The 14,692-nt window shown below is 50.5% G+C and overlaps 1 protein-coding gene across 3 annotated transcripts in view; it reads left to right on the top strand.

Annotated features, from left to right (window-relative positions):
- GALNT14 (polypeptide N-acetylgalactosaminyltransferase 14) overlaps positions 1-14,692 on the top strand; it is a 109,776-nt gene that overhangs the window by 74,899 nt on the left and 20,185 nt on the right. For all 3 annotated transcript variants that reach the window (XM_068407318.1, XM_068407328.1, XM_068407339.1), the window contains exons 5-9: positions 795-860; positions 2,610-2,731; positions 8,448-8,535; positions 9,215-9,299; positions 10,704-10,807. In XM_068407318.1, the coding sequence (XP_068263419.1) occupies positions 795-860; positions 2,610-2,731; positions 8,448-8,535; positions 9,215-9,299; positions 10,704-10,807 (465 nt within the window). The remainder of the gene's footprint in view (positions 1-794; positions 861-2,609; positions 2,732-8,447; positions 8,536-9,214; positions 9,300-10,703; positions 10,808-14,692) is intronic.

The raw sequence follows: 14,692 nt of genomic DNA, 5'->3' as shown, positions 1-14,692 counted from the left end.
GCGCACAGGGAGGGTGGCAAGGATGGGGCACACGTGTGTAGTTTTAGTGCCGAGGAAGAAGAGGCAGAGAGGTGAGAGGCACCAAGGGATCGCGGAGGTCATGGTGTGGCTGTGCAGAGGTAGAGGGGGCTGTGCTGGGTGCACTTGCCTGCAGACCCAGCTCTTGCTGGGAGAAATCGGGGTGAGAAGGAATGCCGGGGCTGCAGGCAGCACCAGGGCAAGAGCAATGGCAGCAACTGCATGCGGGATTGCAGGACCTCCCTAGCTCAAGTGTAGGTGGCCGTGGGTCCTCTCTGCCCCATGGAGCTGCTGCTGCCCAGGGTATGAGGAGCCCCCAGCCGCTCCGCGAGGCTCTCTTTGACCATCCCTTTCTCCTCACTCAGGGCTCGCGGGCCACCTCAGAAGACTCCCACCCAGCCAGGCAGACATGCATCAAACAGCTTATGTGTTGCTTTGCAGCTACCAAAAATAGTCATTTGCATTAGTCTGCAAAAAGTCAGATTCGGACCCCAACCACGGCTCTTCTACACCTACTTTACAGCGTAATTCAGCTGTTCTTGGTGTAAATCTGCTGGGTTTACACTAGTTTCATGAAAAGTGCTGCTCTGCCAGTCCTGATTTATGCTGTGTGAGCTGGGGCTAAAACTGCCCCAGCAGTGCCATCGCCCTAACAAGCCATCAACCAGTCCACGATGGGGTCCTCTTCTTGCTCCCAATTTCCCCTGGGACCACTTCTGCTGCTAGAGCCACCACGAAGGCTGAGGGTGACATGTCTTCCCTTTGTGTTTCCCAAGCTGACGACTGCCGCTTGTTGGGCAAGCTCCCCAAAGTGAAGTGCTTGCGGAACGGACGGCGAGAAGGTAAGAGCTGCCTGCCCATGACCCAGGTGGGAAACCCAAATTCTGGGAGGTGTGAGAGCAATGGAGTGCGGGGAAACCTCAGTAGAGTGGGTAATGAGGGAGGTCAGTGGCTTCTGGGAACAGGGGGCCCTGATAAAAGGAGAGGTGATAAAAGGCTGGGAGTTGAAATGGATCCCCCCCGCTTTTGCTGAGAAAGATGGAACTATTAAGATATTCAATGAGGCTCAGCTGTAGCTTATTAGCCAGAAAATTAGAACAGGCAAAACAAAGCCCCGGGTCTTATTTTTAGAGATGTTTGCTCTAATGAAAGAGAGGAGATCTGCTCCTGCTGCTTCAGTGGGAATTTTTAAAAAAAAATAATTAATTATATTTGAAAGATTTAGAAGGGCTATAGGGGGGATGAATGTATGCCCTACTGGGCTGCTGCTGGCAACCTTTTGAGACATTTTCTACCTCCTCATAGTCTGAATGGGTGTTTTCAAGTCCTGCTTTGCAGTATTAGGAAAACAAAAAACAAAGAAGTTTTTTCATGCTGAAAGTCAAAGGCGTGAGTCCAAGTGTGTATCAGGTTGGGGAGACTGAGGAGCGGAGAGGGTTTATCTGGGGATTCTTTCTGCAGAAGGTTTCAGCTCCACAGATTTGCTGTCAGGGTGGCATCACCCCTCTGTGGGTGTAAGAGACATATCTGTGTTGGAAGGAGGGTAAGGGAGGTCTTCATAGGTCTACACCTCCTTCTTGCCCTTCTCTCCTGTGTTATTGGGGTACATATATGCTCACTCCTAGCACTGGATGGACCTGGAGGGGTTGGTACTCTATAAAGCAGTCAGGATTTGGGAACCCAGCCTGGAGGGCTTACCTCGCTTAATACATCACTGAAGCGGTGTTCCTCAGGACCTGCCAGGATTTGGGGAGGGCTAGGCTGGATACAGCAGACTGTACCTACCCACAAGATCTTAGAAGTTGCAGAGACAGATACAGGGACAACCTGCATTATAGGAGGCGACATCGACAAACACCGGATTGCTCCAGGCTTCATTCTCCTGTCCCTCTCCCTCCTGCCCAGAAGCTGTTCCTTGGCCCCTTTCCTCTGACGTGTTTTAATATGAAATCAGTGACCTCCTTCTGTGTGGCCCTGATGTGTGGCTGCTTCCTGAAACCCTTCTGTCTCTCTTTATCTGCCCTTATCTCTCCACTGTTTCTCCTTCATCAAGAAGCTCCGCTCCCCTTGAGCAACCTGCGTGTCCTGTTTGCCAACTGACCATGTCCTTTCTTACATGGCAGTTCACTTGAGCATTGGCCGCAGGCAGGAGGGGTGTTGGAAAGCCACACTCCTGTCTAAATAGGTGGTTTCCCACAGAAAAGCCACCCTCGACTCCCCTGGTCCATTCCCTGCTGACTTAGGTCTGCATTAGATTTATTACCTGCAAGGCAATGAATGCAAGCATTTCAAGTCCTGTTTTGCCCCAGAAGGTGACAGCAGAAATACTCGCGCAAGTTAAGGATTGGCGTAAAAGCCACAGATCATTAATCTAGGTGGAGCCATTTATTTGCTTTGGTGACCTTGGGAAGTGGTTGGCGTGCCTTGCAGCTCTGGGAAGAAGGCAATGAACCTGAGCCATGTTTTATCCGAATGGGATTTAGATGGGTCAAAACCCAGGGGACGCGTGAGTGCAGGAGACCATGCTTGAGGAGCCTGAGGACGTTGCCCAGCTGTCTGAGCGGCAGTTGACGTGGTGTGTCCCTGAACAGGTCTGATCCGGTCCCGAATCCGAGGGGCAGATGTGGCACAAGCGGGAGTCCTGACCTTCCTCGACAGTCACTGTGAGGTGAATAAGGACTGGCTGCTCCCTCTGCTGCAGAGGATCAAAGAGGTGAGTGCTCCTGGGAGACCAGGGCCACCCTCGGGCGATGCTGCGTCGCTGATGCCCACCTCCTCTTCCCTCTCAATGGGCATGACCACCCAACCGTAACCATCTACATGCAGGCACCCGAGTAAGAAAGCGATGAGCTTTTGGTGTGCAAAGCGGCCTTTTCTGGTCTTCCTCCGCCTGACAGGCAGGCAGGGTTATCTCCGTGACTGGGAGAGCGTGTGGGTGGGTGAGACGAGGTGCCTCCTGGGGCAGTGGGGCTCCGACCGGCAAGCACAGGTTGAGTGGTGAAAGGGGAATAGGTGGGCAGTGCTCCAGCGGAGTTTTTAATTAGGCTCATGTAAAATGCTCAGTGCTGATGATTTAAGGGAGTGACGGCTCCTTGAATAGGGGCAGAATTTAATTTCATGCAAATTAAGCACTAATAAATTGATTTAATAGGATTTAAATTCTGCTGATTTCGGAGCAGACAATGACATTCGCCTTTCGCCGGTGGCGACTCTCTTGCCAGACGTGCGCACGGAGGCTCCCGGCGCCTTGTCACTCGAGGCAGAGGGACCTCTGTGCTGGTGACCCACTGGCATGGTGCAGGGGATGAAGCCTTTAGCTCCATCGCGGACACATGGTCCTTTCCCTTCACTGTGCCCCTGTTCCCACACCCTTGCTATGCCCCTGATTGCGAGTATTTATTACTCAATAATTTTAAAACTACTGAATTATGTTGAAATAGGGGCAGCTGAGGAGCAAGGGGAAGCCAAGGCAGTGGGTTATGGAGAAACCTGCTCGGCTGGTGTTCGTGGTGCCCCTCATCCAAGGCGTCCTGCTTTTCACACCTCCATATGTGATAGCCGTGCTGGCTGGGCTGTGCGTCCCCTATGTGCAGCAGTGATGGGGCAGGGGAAAAGGGGACGCAGCACCAGGTCAAGTCCCTCTGCGATGGACGAGGGCAGTCGGTGCTGCTGGCACTCGTAGCGCAGCCAGCGCTGCAGAGGTCCCAACCTCGGTTTGCAGGCTGGGCCGCAGTGCTGCTGATAAATGGTAATATAATGAAAATGGCCTTTTCTTATCGATCTCAGCTCAATAGTATGAAGAATTATCGAGAACACGTTCTATGATACCCTGATTGAGTCTCGTAGCTGTCCTGCCCCAGGGTGGGATTCACCGCTGAACTTTACTGCATCGGTTGTTCCTCTGAGCTTTTTTGAGGCAGGCATTCCTCATTCTCTGCCGAAGCCCTGCTGTATTTCCGTGAGGAATATCCAGAGCAATTGCTTCTTTCCCAGGCAGAGCTTTTGATGTGTTTTGGCAGGAGAAGGGCAGCGGTGGTGGCAGGAAGGGGGCAGGCAGAGCTGCTTTCCCATGCAGCTCCGGGACTGCGCCCCACTTTCGGTGCGTCTGGGGTAGGTAACTGTGGATATCACGTGTGGCATCGCCATAGGAGTTTCACCGCATCGTGGGCTGAATATAGCGTCAAATGCACGTGTCACCCCTGTGAACTTCTTTTTATTTGCACTTCTGGGTTAAATCTTCCTCTGGCTGGAAGTAAGGCAGTCTGTAAACTTGCACTGCTGCTCATGCTGCCCTTACCCTGCCCAGCATCTTGCAGCCCAGCCAAAAGGCAGCAAGGGAGACTTACTATGAAGAGTGTTGAGGAACTTGGAAACCAAGTGAGGTCCTGCTTGCTTGCTTGCTTTTTTAACTGCTCGCAAAAGCTGCAGGATAAGGGCAGGGGGTCCTCACTTTTCCTTCTTCCCAGGCCCACCGTACCCATCCTTTCTATCAGGGTTAAAATATTGGTCAATGAAGTGTATGAAATGTTACTGCTGCCACCTGCAGGCTGTGCTAAAGAGATGGCTTCCATGTCCGACTGCTGCGATGAGGATTAGCTGCCTAGAAGGAGCATTTTCTTACCATGTTACTCCTAGGAACAGTCTGCTTTGAACTAATGTGATTTAAGTTTCAAGCAAAGGAGTGGTGAGTGGCTCTTGCCACCACCAGCCATCCCATGCGTTTCTTCTGATTTATTTTTCTCAGGCAGAGGAGGTATTCCTGCAGCTTTCCATGGCGGGAAATGCCGGAGACTGTGTGTGCCACCGTGCACATACATGGACACCTGTGAAGGTGCCCCTTGAGCGCCACACCGAGCTTTCCTGGCAGCTGATGGCACCCCTCCCCAGGCCCACACTCACTTTTGGGTGTGAGCAGTGCGTGTCCAGCGTGTGGATTTGGAAACAAGCAGGACTAGAGGGTCTAAGAGCGAGTGAAGGGGTGTGGGTAGAAGAGAGAAGTCCAGGGGATCTCGGACCTGTGCCTTGGAGGTGCCTGTCCCAGGGACTGGCAGCGACGGAAGGTGTTTTGCACCAGCGTGTTTGTGAGTGTATGACTGAGTGCATGGGCACACGGGCTCTTGTTTTTTACTTATGGAACAAATATCTCTAAAGCCATTAACGGTGCATTTTGACTGAATAACATTCCTAAAAATGTAATTATCCAGCCCAAGGCATTTTTACAGTATGACTGAATGAGCTTGCCCCAAAACTGGATTTGCAAATGGCACTGGGATGAACCAGTGGATGGTTACACCCCACTTCCAGCTCAAGCCTCGTCCCCGACAGTTTGGTGCTCTCCTGGGGCAGGGGGAGGCAGATGAGGGGCAGCCTGGCCCTCTCACCTCACCTGATGCTGCTGTGGGGCCAGAGGAGCAACCACAGCCCTTTTTGTTGACCATGACATATGTAGAGGCTGGGAGACAAGCTGGAGTCAAGGTCCTTTTCCAAGGTTGAAACATATCCGTTGTCTTCAGGACCATTTTTGGAGTTTTTTCCTGTTGATTTAGTTTGAGAAGTGTATTGGAGAAATGCATTTTCAGGTTTTTGAGAATTTCATGTGAAAGAAGATTGGAGATTTGGGTGTTGTTAATATTGATAGAATCATAGAACACCATGTTGGAAGGGACCTCAAAGATCATCTGGTCCAACCTTTCTTGGCAAAAGCATGGTCTAGAGAAGATGGCCCAGCTCCCTGTCCGGCTGAATCTTAAAAGTGTACAATGTTGGGGAATCCACCACTTCCCTGGGGAGATTATTCCAATGGCTGATTGTTCTCATTGTGAAAATCTTTCCTCTTGTGTCCAGTTGGAATCTCCCCGGGAGTAACTTGTACCCATTACCCCTCATCTTTTCCGTGTGACTCCTTGTGAAAAGGGAGTCTCCATCTTCTTTGTAGCTACCCTTTAAGTACTAGAACATGGTCTCCCCTAAACCTTCTTTTCTCAAGGCTGAACAAACACAGTTCTCTAAGCCTTTCCTCATATGGCAGGCTTCCCAGTCCTTTGATCATCTTTGTGGCCCTTCTCTGGACCCTCTCCAGCCTGTCCATATCTTTTCTGTATAGTGGGGACAAGAACTGAACACAGTATTTCAGGTGTGGCCTGACAAGCACTGAGTAGAGTGGGATAATGACTTCTTTATCTCTGCTGGTGATGCCCTTCCTGATGCAACCCAGCATCTTGTTGGCTTTCTTTGCCGCTGCATCACACTGTTCACTCGTATTGAGCTTGTTGTCCACCAGGATCCCCAGATCCCTTTCCACAGAGCTGCTCTCCAGCCAAGTAGATCCCAGCCTATGCTACATTCCTGGATTATGTTTTCCTAGGTGCAAGACATTGCACTTGTTCTTGTTGAACTTCATAAGATTCTTGTTAGCCCACTCTTCCAGCCTATTCAGGTCTTCCTGCAGGGTGGCTTTCCCTTCCTAAGTGTCCACTTCCCTACTCAGTTTGGTATCATCAGCAAACTTCATCAGAGTACCCTTGATCCCATCAGCCAGATCACTTATGAAGATATTAAACAGTGTTGGGCCCAATGTCGATTCCTGGGGGACCCCACTTGTGCGAGGTTGCCAGTTTGAAAAGGAGCTATTTACCACCACCCTCTGGGTGCAACCTCTCAGCCGGTTCCCCACCCACCAAACAGACCACTTGTCTAGACCGTAACGCATCAGTTTCTCTGGAAGGAGGCTGTGGGGAACCATATTGAAGGTTATTATATTAACATGCCCTGGCACAGGAGAGTATAAAAAAAACAGGAAGGTGAAGCTGCCTGTAATAAGATCTGATGCTCAACCCAAAATAAATCATAGCGACAGCGCTGTGCTCTTGAGCATGCTGTGCTTTTCTTTTGAGGGTCAGAGAGACCTTCATGAAAGATCAGTAAATATAAATGTCCCCATGACGTGGCAGGGAAAGTGAGGTAGGGAGAAGGTTGCACCGCTGAAGGCTGGCATTTTTCAGTAATGCACTCAGCCAAGAAGTAAGGGGGATTTTGTTGCAAGAAGTTGTGCCATGTAATGAGTAGGAGTGGAATCAAAATTGGGGATGAGTATCAGCTAGTTAGAAATGCTCACCAGTAAGATACTTGAGGGACAAGTTTTAAATTACTAGATACCATCCTTTCCCTGCAGTGTTCGGCACGCAAAGCAGATGTTTTGCTTAAAACCTTTCTCCTACCCTCAGGCAACTAAAGGATGCTTGGGTATATTGAGCTGTGGCAGTTTGGGGGGCACTATGCAGCAGCTACGATGGGTTTGAAAGGCTCATCGTGCTTGGGCATGACTTGAGTTTCTCCATGCGATACGTAGTTACAGCAGACCTTGCCCTTTCAGTGGGATGTTTGACTCTAAGAAAGTCATGTTAAGACTCCTGACTTGATGTTGTTACGGAAATACCAAGTATTTGTCATGCTCTTCTGGGAAACCTCAGCTCTAGTCCAGCTCCCAGCTCATGGCCTTTGGTTGCTTCTTCCTACAGCTGCATTTGAATACTTCTTTGTTAGGACTAATTTCTAAAACAAAGTCTTTTCCGAGCAAGAGAGCAAGCCTGTGTGTGCTCAGATGCTTTCCTTTGCATGGCTGTGAAAAACGATTTGATCTGGCGAGGGTAAAAGCTTGACGTTTGAGCTATAATTGGAGTTTGGGATTTTTGAAAAGAAAAAGGGAGATAAGAGACCAGTCAAAGCTGTCAGAGTCTCTTCCTCCCGTAGATATTTTTGTTCATAACTGTTTGTATAATCTCTTTGCCCATAACAAGATGTTAATTAAATCACCACCAACTATTTAAAATAATTCAGGTCTTTTTTTTAACCCTTTCACACCTTTGGCAAAACTCTGACTGTATGCCCATAGTTTGTCTATTTAAAAAATGCCTGTATTTAAGCTGCTTGACTGCCTGTGTTTTTCTTCTGTCATTTCAACTGCCTGCTTGTCACCTGACTTCTGAAATCCAGTAAAAAGTATTTGAGGGAGGTAAAAGGGGAACACATTGGTGATTTGCAAAAGGCAGATGGAGTTTTGCATTCAGCCGAGTTTGGCGCTGAGTACATGCACAGCCTGTGGAGGGAGAGACTGTGCGTGAAGCCAAAGCTGGTGAGAGATGCTAGCTGAGCAGCCCAGCAGCACGCAGTCCTCTTTCCCAGGAGAGATGATGCCTGCCTTCCCAGGCTCCCAGCAGTACCTCTACCACTTGGTGCTGCTGCCATTAATTCCTTGGTTGAACTGATGTGATGGCTGAGGAGGAGGAGGTGGTGACCGACACTTGTCCCTCACAAACCTGAATGACACCAAGATTTCCAGCCACCTAGTGTCTCCAGGAGTTCAGAGCATCCCTTGACCAGTTTGAGCAGTGTGATCTGAAGTCATGGGTCGTCTTGCTTCTGCTTTCCAGGATCCCACCCGAGTGGTCAGCCCCGTTATTGACATCATCAACTTGGACACTTTTGCCTATGTGGCGGCTTCCTCGGACCTCAGAGGAGGTAAGTCCAAGCCGCGTGCATGCCCCATGGGCATCAATCCCGTGGTGTGAATGTGCACTGGCCCAAGGAGCTGGTGGTTCTGCACCACACCACTGGCTCCTGCTATCTTGCAAAAAGCACGTTAGCGCTGTTCAGTGCTCCCCGCTGGCCTTTTTCAGGCTATTTTAGAGACAGGTAAGCATGGCGTGAGGAGTGGTGTTTGCTACAGTGGATAAGGCGGTCAAGCAGGAAAGAAGGGTCATGTCAAAGCCACCCTTGGCAGCACTGAAAGCTAGGCTGCTGACAAGGGGAGTTGGAGGATGTGTAGGCAACAAATGGAGGATGCGACTGTAGAGCTTATCAGTATGCCTGTGCTATTTGTAGCATGCAATGTCCATCAGAGCGTGTATCTGTGCACAAGGGGGCAAAGTGAGGTTTCAGCAGAAGCTTTAATTCTGACTTTTCCTGCCTTTGGAGTACTTGACTTTGCAATTGTAATGCAATATGTTGTTTCTTGTTCATATGCAGTAGTAAAATACGTTAGTCATTGGACTCTTCTCACAAGAGCTGCATCTCCATGGCTTAAGTCATTTGAAAGTGGGGAAAATACTCCATCAAACATGGCTTCTGCAGCCTGCATTGCCTCCTAATCCATACCCATTTCTAATTTCCTCATGGTACTTCTCTGCTTTGATTTTAGGTTTTGACTGGAGTCTGCATTTCAAATGGGAGCAGCTGTCCCCAGAGCAGAAAGCCAAACGACCTGATCCCACTGAACCCATTAAGTAAGTCAGGAGGGGGAAGGAGGCACCTGAGGAACGTGGGGCAGGACAGGCATTTCATCTGACCTCATGCGTGTCACCATGCACCACAGAAGTGTGATGTTCCTTCCAGGACAGCTCTGAACTTGTAATACCTATACTGAGCTCCTGGCTAGCGTGGGTTTTGCAGTACAGCTTCACCTCCCAACACTGAAGCCTGAAGGTGCTGCAAAGGTAGAAAGGGTATATTTATGGTTATTTGTGTTTTGGTAGCACTATGGAGGCTGAATATGGTTAGAGGAAAACCCCAGTGCTCTAGACTCCTGCTTCTCTCAGCTCAGCTGTCACTTAAAAATAAATCAGTGTCCTCAGCCAACTTGATAAAACGTGATGTTTAGTCCAGCCTTTCCAGATCAGTGCTGCTCTTCTGGACCTTGCTGAAGGCTCTTCAGAAGTTCAGGATGTGCAGGAGAGACAGCAAAACTGAATGGGAGAGATACCACCTGTCCTTGTGCCATGGGATGGAGGGAGTCCCTCATGCTGCTGAAAAATTCTTCTGGCAGCAAGCCAAGTGCTGGTGTCTGCATCCCACCCGTGAAGTACTGGGGTGCGCAGCACAGAGGGGACTGAGTGTTGGGGGAAGCTCAGGGCCTCAGAAAGCTCGCAGGGGAGCAAAGCACTGCTTCTCCTTAGGTTGCTGTTGTTAACAAGACATCTCGCTGGCTTCCTGAAGGCTCGTGTTCCTGGTCATTCTGCCATGTAGAGCACTGTGGAGACTTGCCTGGGTGCAGCAGTCACCCCAGCTCCTCCTGAGCCTATGCTAAGGCATCCACACTGTTTGCAACTGAATGGAGACAGGACTTGTGCCAGGAAATAAGTTTCTTCAAGCTATCTTCTGAGTCTGCTCTCCCCTCCTCCACAGACCTTCTCTGTGCAGTTTTCTTAGCTAATCCAAAGAATGAAAAATAACCCTGTTTTGAAATAAAGATCACGCAGCTAGTGATGGCTTTTAAAAAGCCCTTCTGAGTTGGCTCTGCCTTCCCCTCCCCAGTGGAATGGTGCTCTTAATAGGCTGGCTTCAGGCAAAAAGCCCGTCTGAGTGAATAACCCCTCGAGCGCTAAATGCATTTTTGATGCTGAAGCCTACAATCAGGGCTGTGAACTTTGGGCTTGTAGGAGTTGTGCTGACGGGTGCATTAGCCAGTCATTAAGTGCCGGGCAATTTATGATTGACAGCAAAATACCAAGGCAGCAGAAAGAAAGGCTCAGATGCCTTTTGAGGTGTGTTGTCCTTGTTTGGTGAGAAGGAGATACGTAGGTAATGTCCTGATGCTGGAAGAGGAGGCAAAGGGAAGAGCTGCTTCCATGCATCCAGGTGCTGCAGCAGTGTTTGAGAGTGTGTCCCCTCTTCCCTTACCCATTCTGCAGGACTCCCATCATTGCCGGGGGGCTGTTTGTGATCGACAAAGCCTGGTTCAACCACCTGGGGAAGTACGACAGTGCCATGGATATCTGGGGCGGGGAGAACTTCGGTGAGTCACTCTTCTTCATTGTGTGCCTTGCTTTGTTGGCTTCTCTTCCTGAATCATGTCAGATGGATACAAGGTAATTTTGGACTTCACTTTGGATGCTCTGCATGGTTTCCCTCATTTACATTCATAGGTTACAGTCTCAGGTGAGTGAGGGATCCAACAACCATGAATGATGGGAAGTGAGCAATTGTTGGTACTTGGGACTCCCTGCCTTCCACGCTGCTTTGATTTTTCTGTAGGTAAATACCCTAAACCACAGAGTTTTCAGCTTTGGTGTTACCAACAGATGAGAGAACAGCACATGCACCCTCCTATTCCTTCCTGACCTTATTTTCTCATTAATAAAGCAAAGACATGTCTTATTCCATTGTCTGACAACAGCATTCTGAAGCTATGAACTGAGGCATCAGTGCCTCCCTGAATCTGCAGAGTGCCTGAAACAGTAGCTCCATCGGCATGCTGCAAGCAGGTGGCAAAGTAACATGGCTGCTTATCCATTCCTGGATCGCTAGATGGCTGAGCGCTGCCAGGCTGTCCTTGACACTATCATTTTTCCTGCATGGAAAAAAAAGGTTAAGAACTGACCTAAATTCAGTCACCTCTTTCCATTATCACAGAGCAAGATGGGCATTAAGAAATCTCCTGCATGCAAACTTGAGAAGGCACATGAAAGAGGTAACAGCCTGTCCCTTGTCCCCCACGTCAAGTGGAGCTGGATCAAGCTGGTCTGTTCTCTCTTTGAAGCCATAGCAATGCTGCAGATCAGAGCCATAGACCGTATCCGTGAAAGAAGGGGGAGGCACTTGATGTCAGGGAGACAGATCAGAACCTGGCTGTAATAGCTCACACCTCTGGGGAGTATGGCTAGCAAGGAAGGAAGGATCTGGTGTCTTAACACATACAGCGATGCTGTCACTCATCCAAGGGAACAGATGCTGCTGCCTTGCAGTAACCCATCCTCTGCCTGGCACTGTTGTTTCCTTCGCATGCCTTTTTCCTCTAGCATATTTTATGTATTTATATCTTGTTATGCAGTAGGATCTCTCGCCTTCGTGCTTTCTCTCTGTGGGTGGATATCTTGCCACCAGTCTGACCCACAGCATCTGCTCCTCTGAGTGGGGTGGCTCTGAGGAAACCTAGGAGGGGGCAGCAGCCCTCCCACCTACCCCCTGGATCAATGGCACAAACAAAGCATTCAAGAAGGGAAGTAGACAGGAGGAGAGGGACTGCCGCCTTGCACCTGACCTGCTGTCTGTCTCTGCTTGTCACTCTTCTCTGACAGCAGCCAGATTGAGCTGCTCCTGGGAGATGAGCAGTGACCGGGCAGCCTGCCCTCCGGGGAAGCTCGATCCCGGCAGCTTTTGTCCGATGCCCTGCAACAGCAGGCGTTGCACTCCTTACACGTGGTTATGGCCCATCCTACGTACTTCGATGTTTCCCTTACTGGGGCTATGCCCCAGGAGGCTGGTCCCAGTCCAAAAGGCGGTGGCTGTGCTGGGGGGTGTAACGCTGCCTCAGGGCATCAGCGCAACAAAGGGGAAAGGTGAAGAACGGGCCAGGCAGGTTAACGCTGCAACAAAATAGTACAGGTGTGCTTACCTGCGGACGTAGCAGTTGAGGGCAGCATGTCCCACCTCTCCTTCACACACCGGCAAGGGCAGCTGTGACCCTGCTGGCCCTGGTCGCTTCTGGACAGGTGGCAAAGGGCAGGAGCTGACCGAGCAGCTGATCATTTTGGGCACTTGCACTGAACTGGGTTTTTGCTGGTAGGTTAGTTGTGAGGGGATGCAGGACTCTGGTCCTGGAGAGCATCACTGCTGCCTTTAAAGTTACTGACTGGGCAGCTAGATGGGGCCTGGAGACTTCAGGCAAAACAAAAGCAAGTGTGTTCGAGTTAGAAGGAGGACATTGTAGGTGTTTTACTTAAATTTACTTAATCCCCTGACAGTGAATTGATGAGTAATGTCAGAAGGACTTGCAGGCCAGCACGAAGCGCTAAATGTATTTTGCCAAGCTGAGGCCAAGCCCAGTGCACCCCAAAGCATACTGCTCGCATCTCTCCTGGGGTCGCTTGGAGGGGCCACGTGCACTGGAAACATCCCTCAAGGGTTGTCTCGAAGCACGCTGCTGGTTCCTGCTCCCCTGGCTCCTCTGAACTGGCCCCATGCCATGCCTTTGCTGGTGCCTCAGTTTACCTCCTCCTGAGGCATTTAGCTCTCAGCTGCCTGTCTGAAGACCTTGTTTGTTGGCTGCCACAGATGGCTCCCTGGGTCATCCCTTCCTGCTAAAACCTGTGCTTTAATTGCTTCTGCTGGGACTGGAGCAGGGTCTGCAGGGTGCAACACATCTGAAGCAGAGTGCTCAGCCTCCTCACCATCTCCTGCCTTTCCAGCAGTGTGTTCTCCCTCCAGTTTGCAGTGCACAGAGATCACCTTAGCCCACCTCTTCATTAGGCTTTAAATTAAGAGCAGGCGAGGACCGAATGGTGCAGGTCTTGCCCTTGCAGCACTTCAGAGAGCTGCTCTTCTCTGGGCTGAGCAGAAGGACCAGAGGAGGGGAAGGCACGATGCAGCAGCCACACTGTGGTTCACAGCTGCTCGGCTGATTGTCCCCCTTTATTGGGCACCCTTCTGATGTACCCAACAGCACTGGCAGCATGGCCAGCGCTGTGACACGCAGGCAAATGAGAGCAACGGCCACGTGCGAGGGGAACCGAGTGTAGCAGCTTAGAGCGGCCGCATCCTGCCGTAATCTCATTTCCTTGCAGCTGTGATTGAGGTTGCTCCCAATATAGCACCAGGACATGGCACGAGGGCACATTTTATTGGCCTGTTAATATCCAGCACTGTGGAAACTGGTGAGGCTGCAGCTGCTGTTGCAGCTTTTGCTGTAAACACAGCAGTGAAGGGAAGGGGAGGGGATTTCTGGAAAGAAATGCTTCTCCTCCCTGCTGTGCTTTCCCATCCCAGCCTCTGCTGGCTCATGCTGCCAGGGCCAGCTGTTGGGACCTGGGCATCAAGGCAAGAGGGCTTTGCAGCTGTGCCAGCCTCCCATTTCCATCAGCTCAGGAGCAGGCGAGCGTGCTGGGAGCAGGGACAGGAGCGACATGAATCTGGGTCCCACCTCTGCAGCAACATCCACCTCATGGCTGAGCCAGGTGTGCTTGAGAGTAGGTGGCTTCAGAGGTCCGGGCTCCAATTCTCCTTTGCTCCCTGAAGCTGTGAGTTGTTTTTGGAGGGATGGCAGCTTTGTGGGCCAGCAGTGCCTGCCGTTGGAGGAGGAGGGGTCCTGTCCACACTGTCCAAATGGCCTTCCCGTCACAGGCACTTCTCTTGCCAGCATCCAACCTGGGGATAAGTCATCCTTGTGCTGGCGTGCGTAAGGGGACTCTCAGGAGCACGAGCTGGCAAAGACGATGGGCAGCCTCCTGTCTGACTGCTGTAGTTAAATGTGTATGTGGGGGTCAGTGAAAAGGAATTTGTCATTTTGGAGTAGATATGTGCTACATACAGCTCTAGACTGTCAACAGATGATAAAATAAGATGCAAAGAACTGCAGAAGCCTTTTCTTTTTAATTTCATTTCTTTCCCATGCTGGTTCTGTCTAAGCATAACAGTCTGACAATATAGCTGCAGATTCATAGCTTCACAGGCGTTAGGACCAGATGGACCCATTAGATCAGCCATTCTGCTCACCCGTCCTACCTCGCCAGCTAGGATGTCATCCAGCTCCCTGCCAAGAGCCCCGTAACTTCTGGTGTCAGTTGTGCCACAGGCTCATTTTCCTCCAGGGGGGCCCTTGTGGACTAGCCAGAGAGCAGCTTGGGGCAACCAGGAGACATTTCCTGTACTGACAGCTTATCCAGATTTTTGGGATAATCCCTCC

Source organism: Nyctibius grandis, chromosome 1 (assembly GCF_013368605.1).
Source record: "Nyctibius grandis isolate bNycGra1 chromosome 1, bNycGra1.pri, whole genome shotgun sequence".
In the NCBI taxonomy this organism is placed as follows: domain Eukaryota; kingdom Metazoa; phylum Chordata; class Aves; order Nyctibiiformes; family Nyctibiidae; genus Nyctibius; species Nyctibius grandis.
Note: the sequence above shows the minus strand (reverse complement) of the source record. Positions and strands in the feature narration are given on the sequence as shown.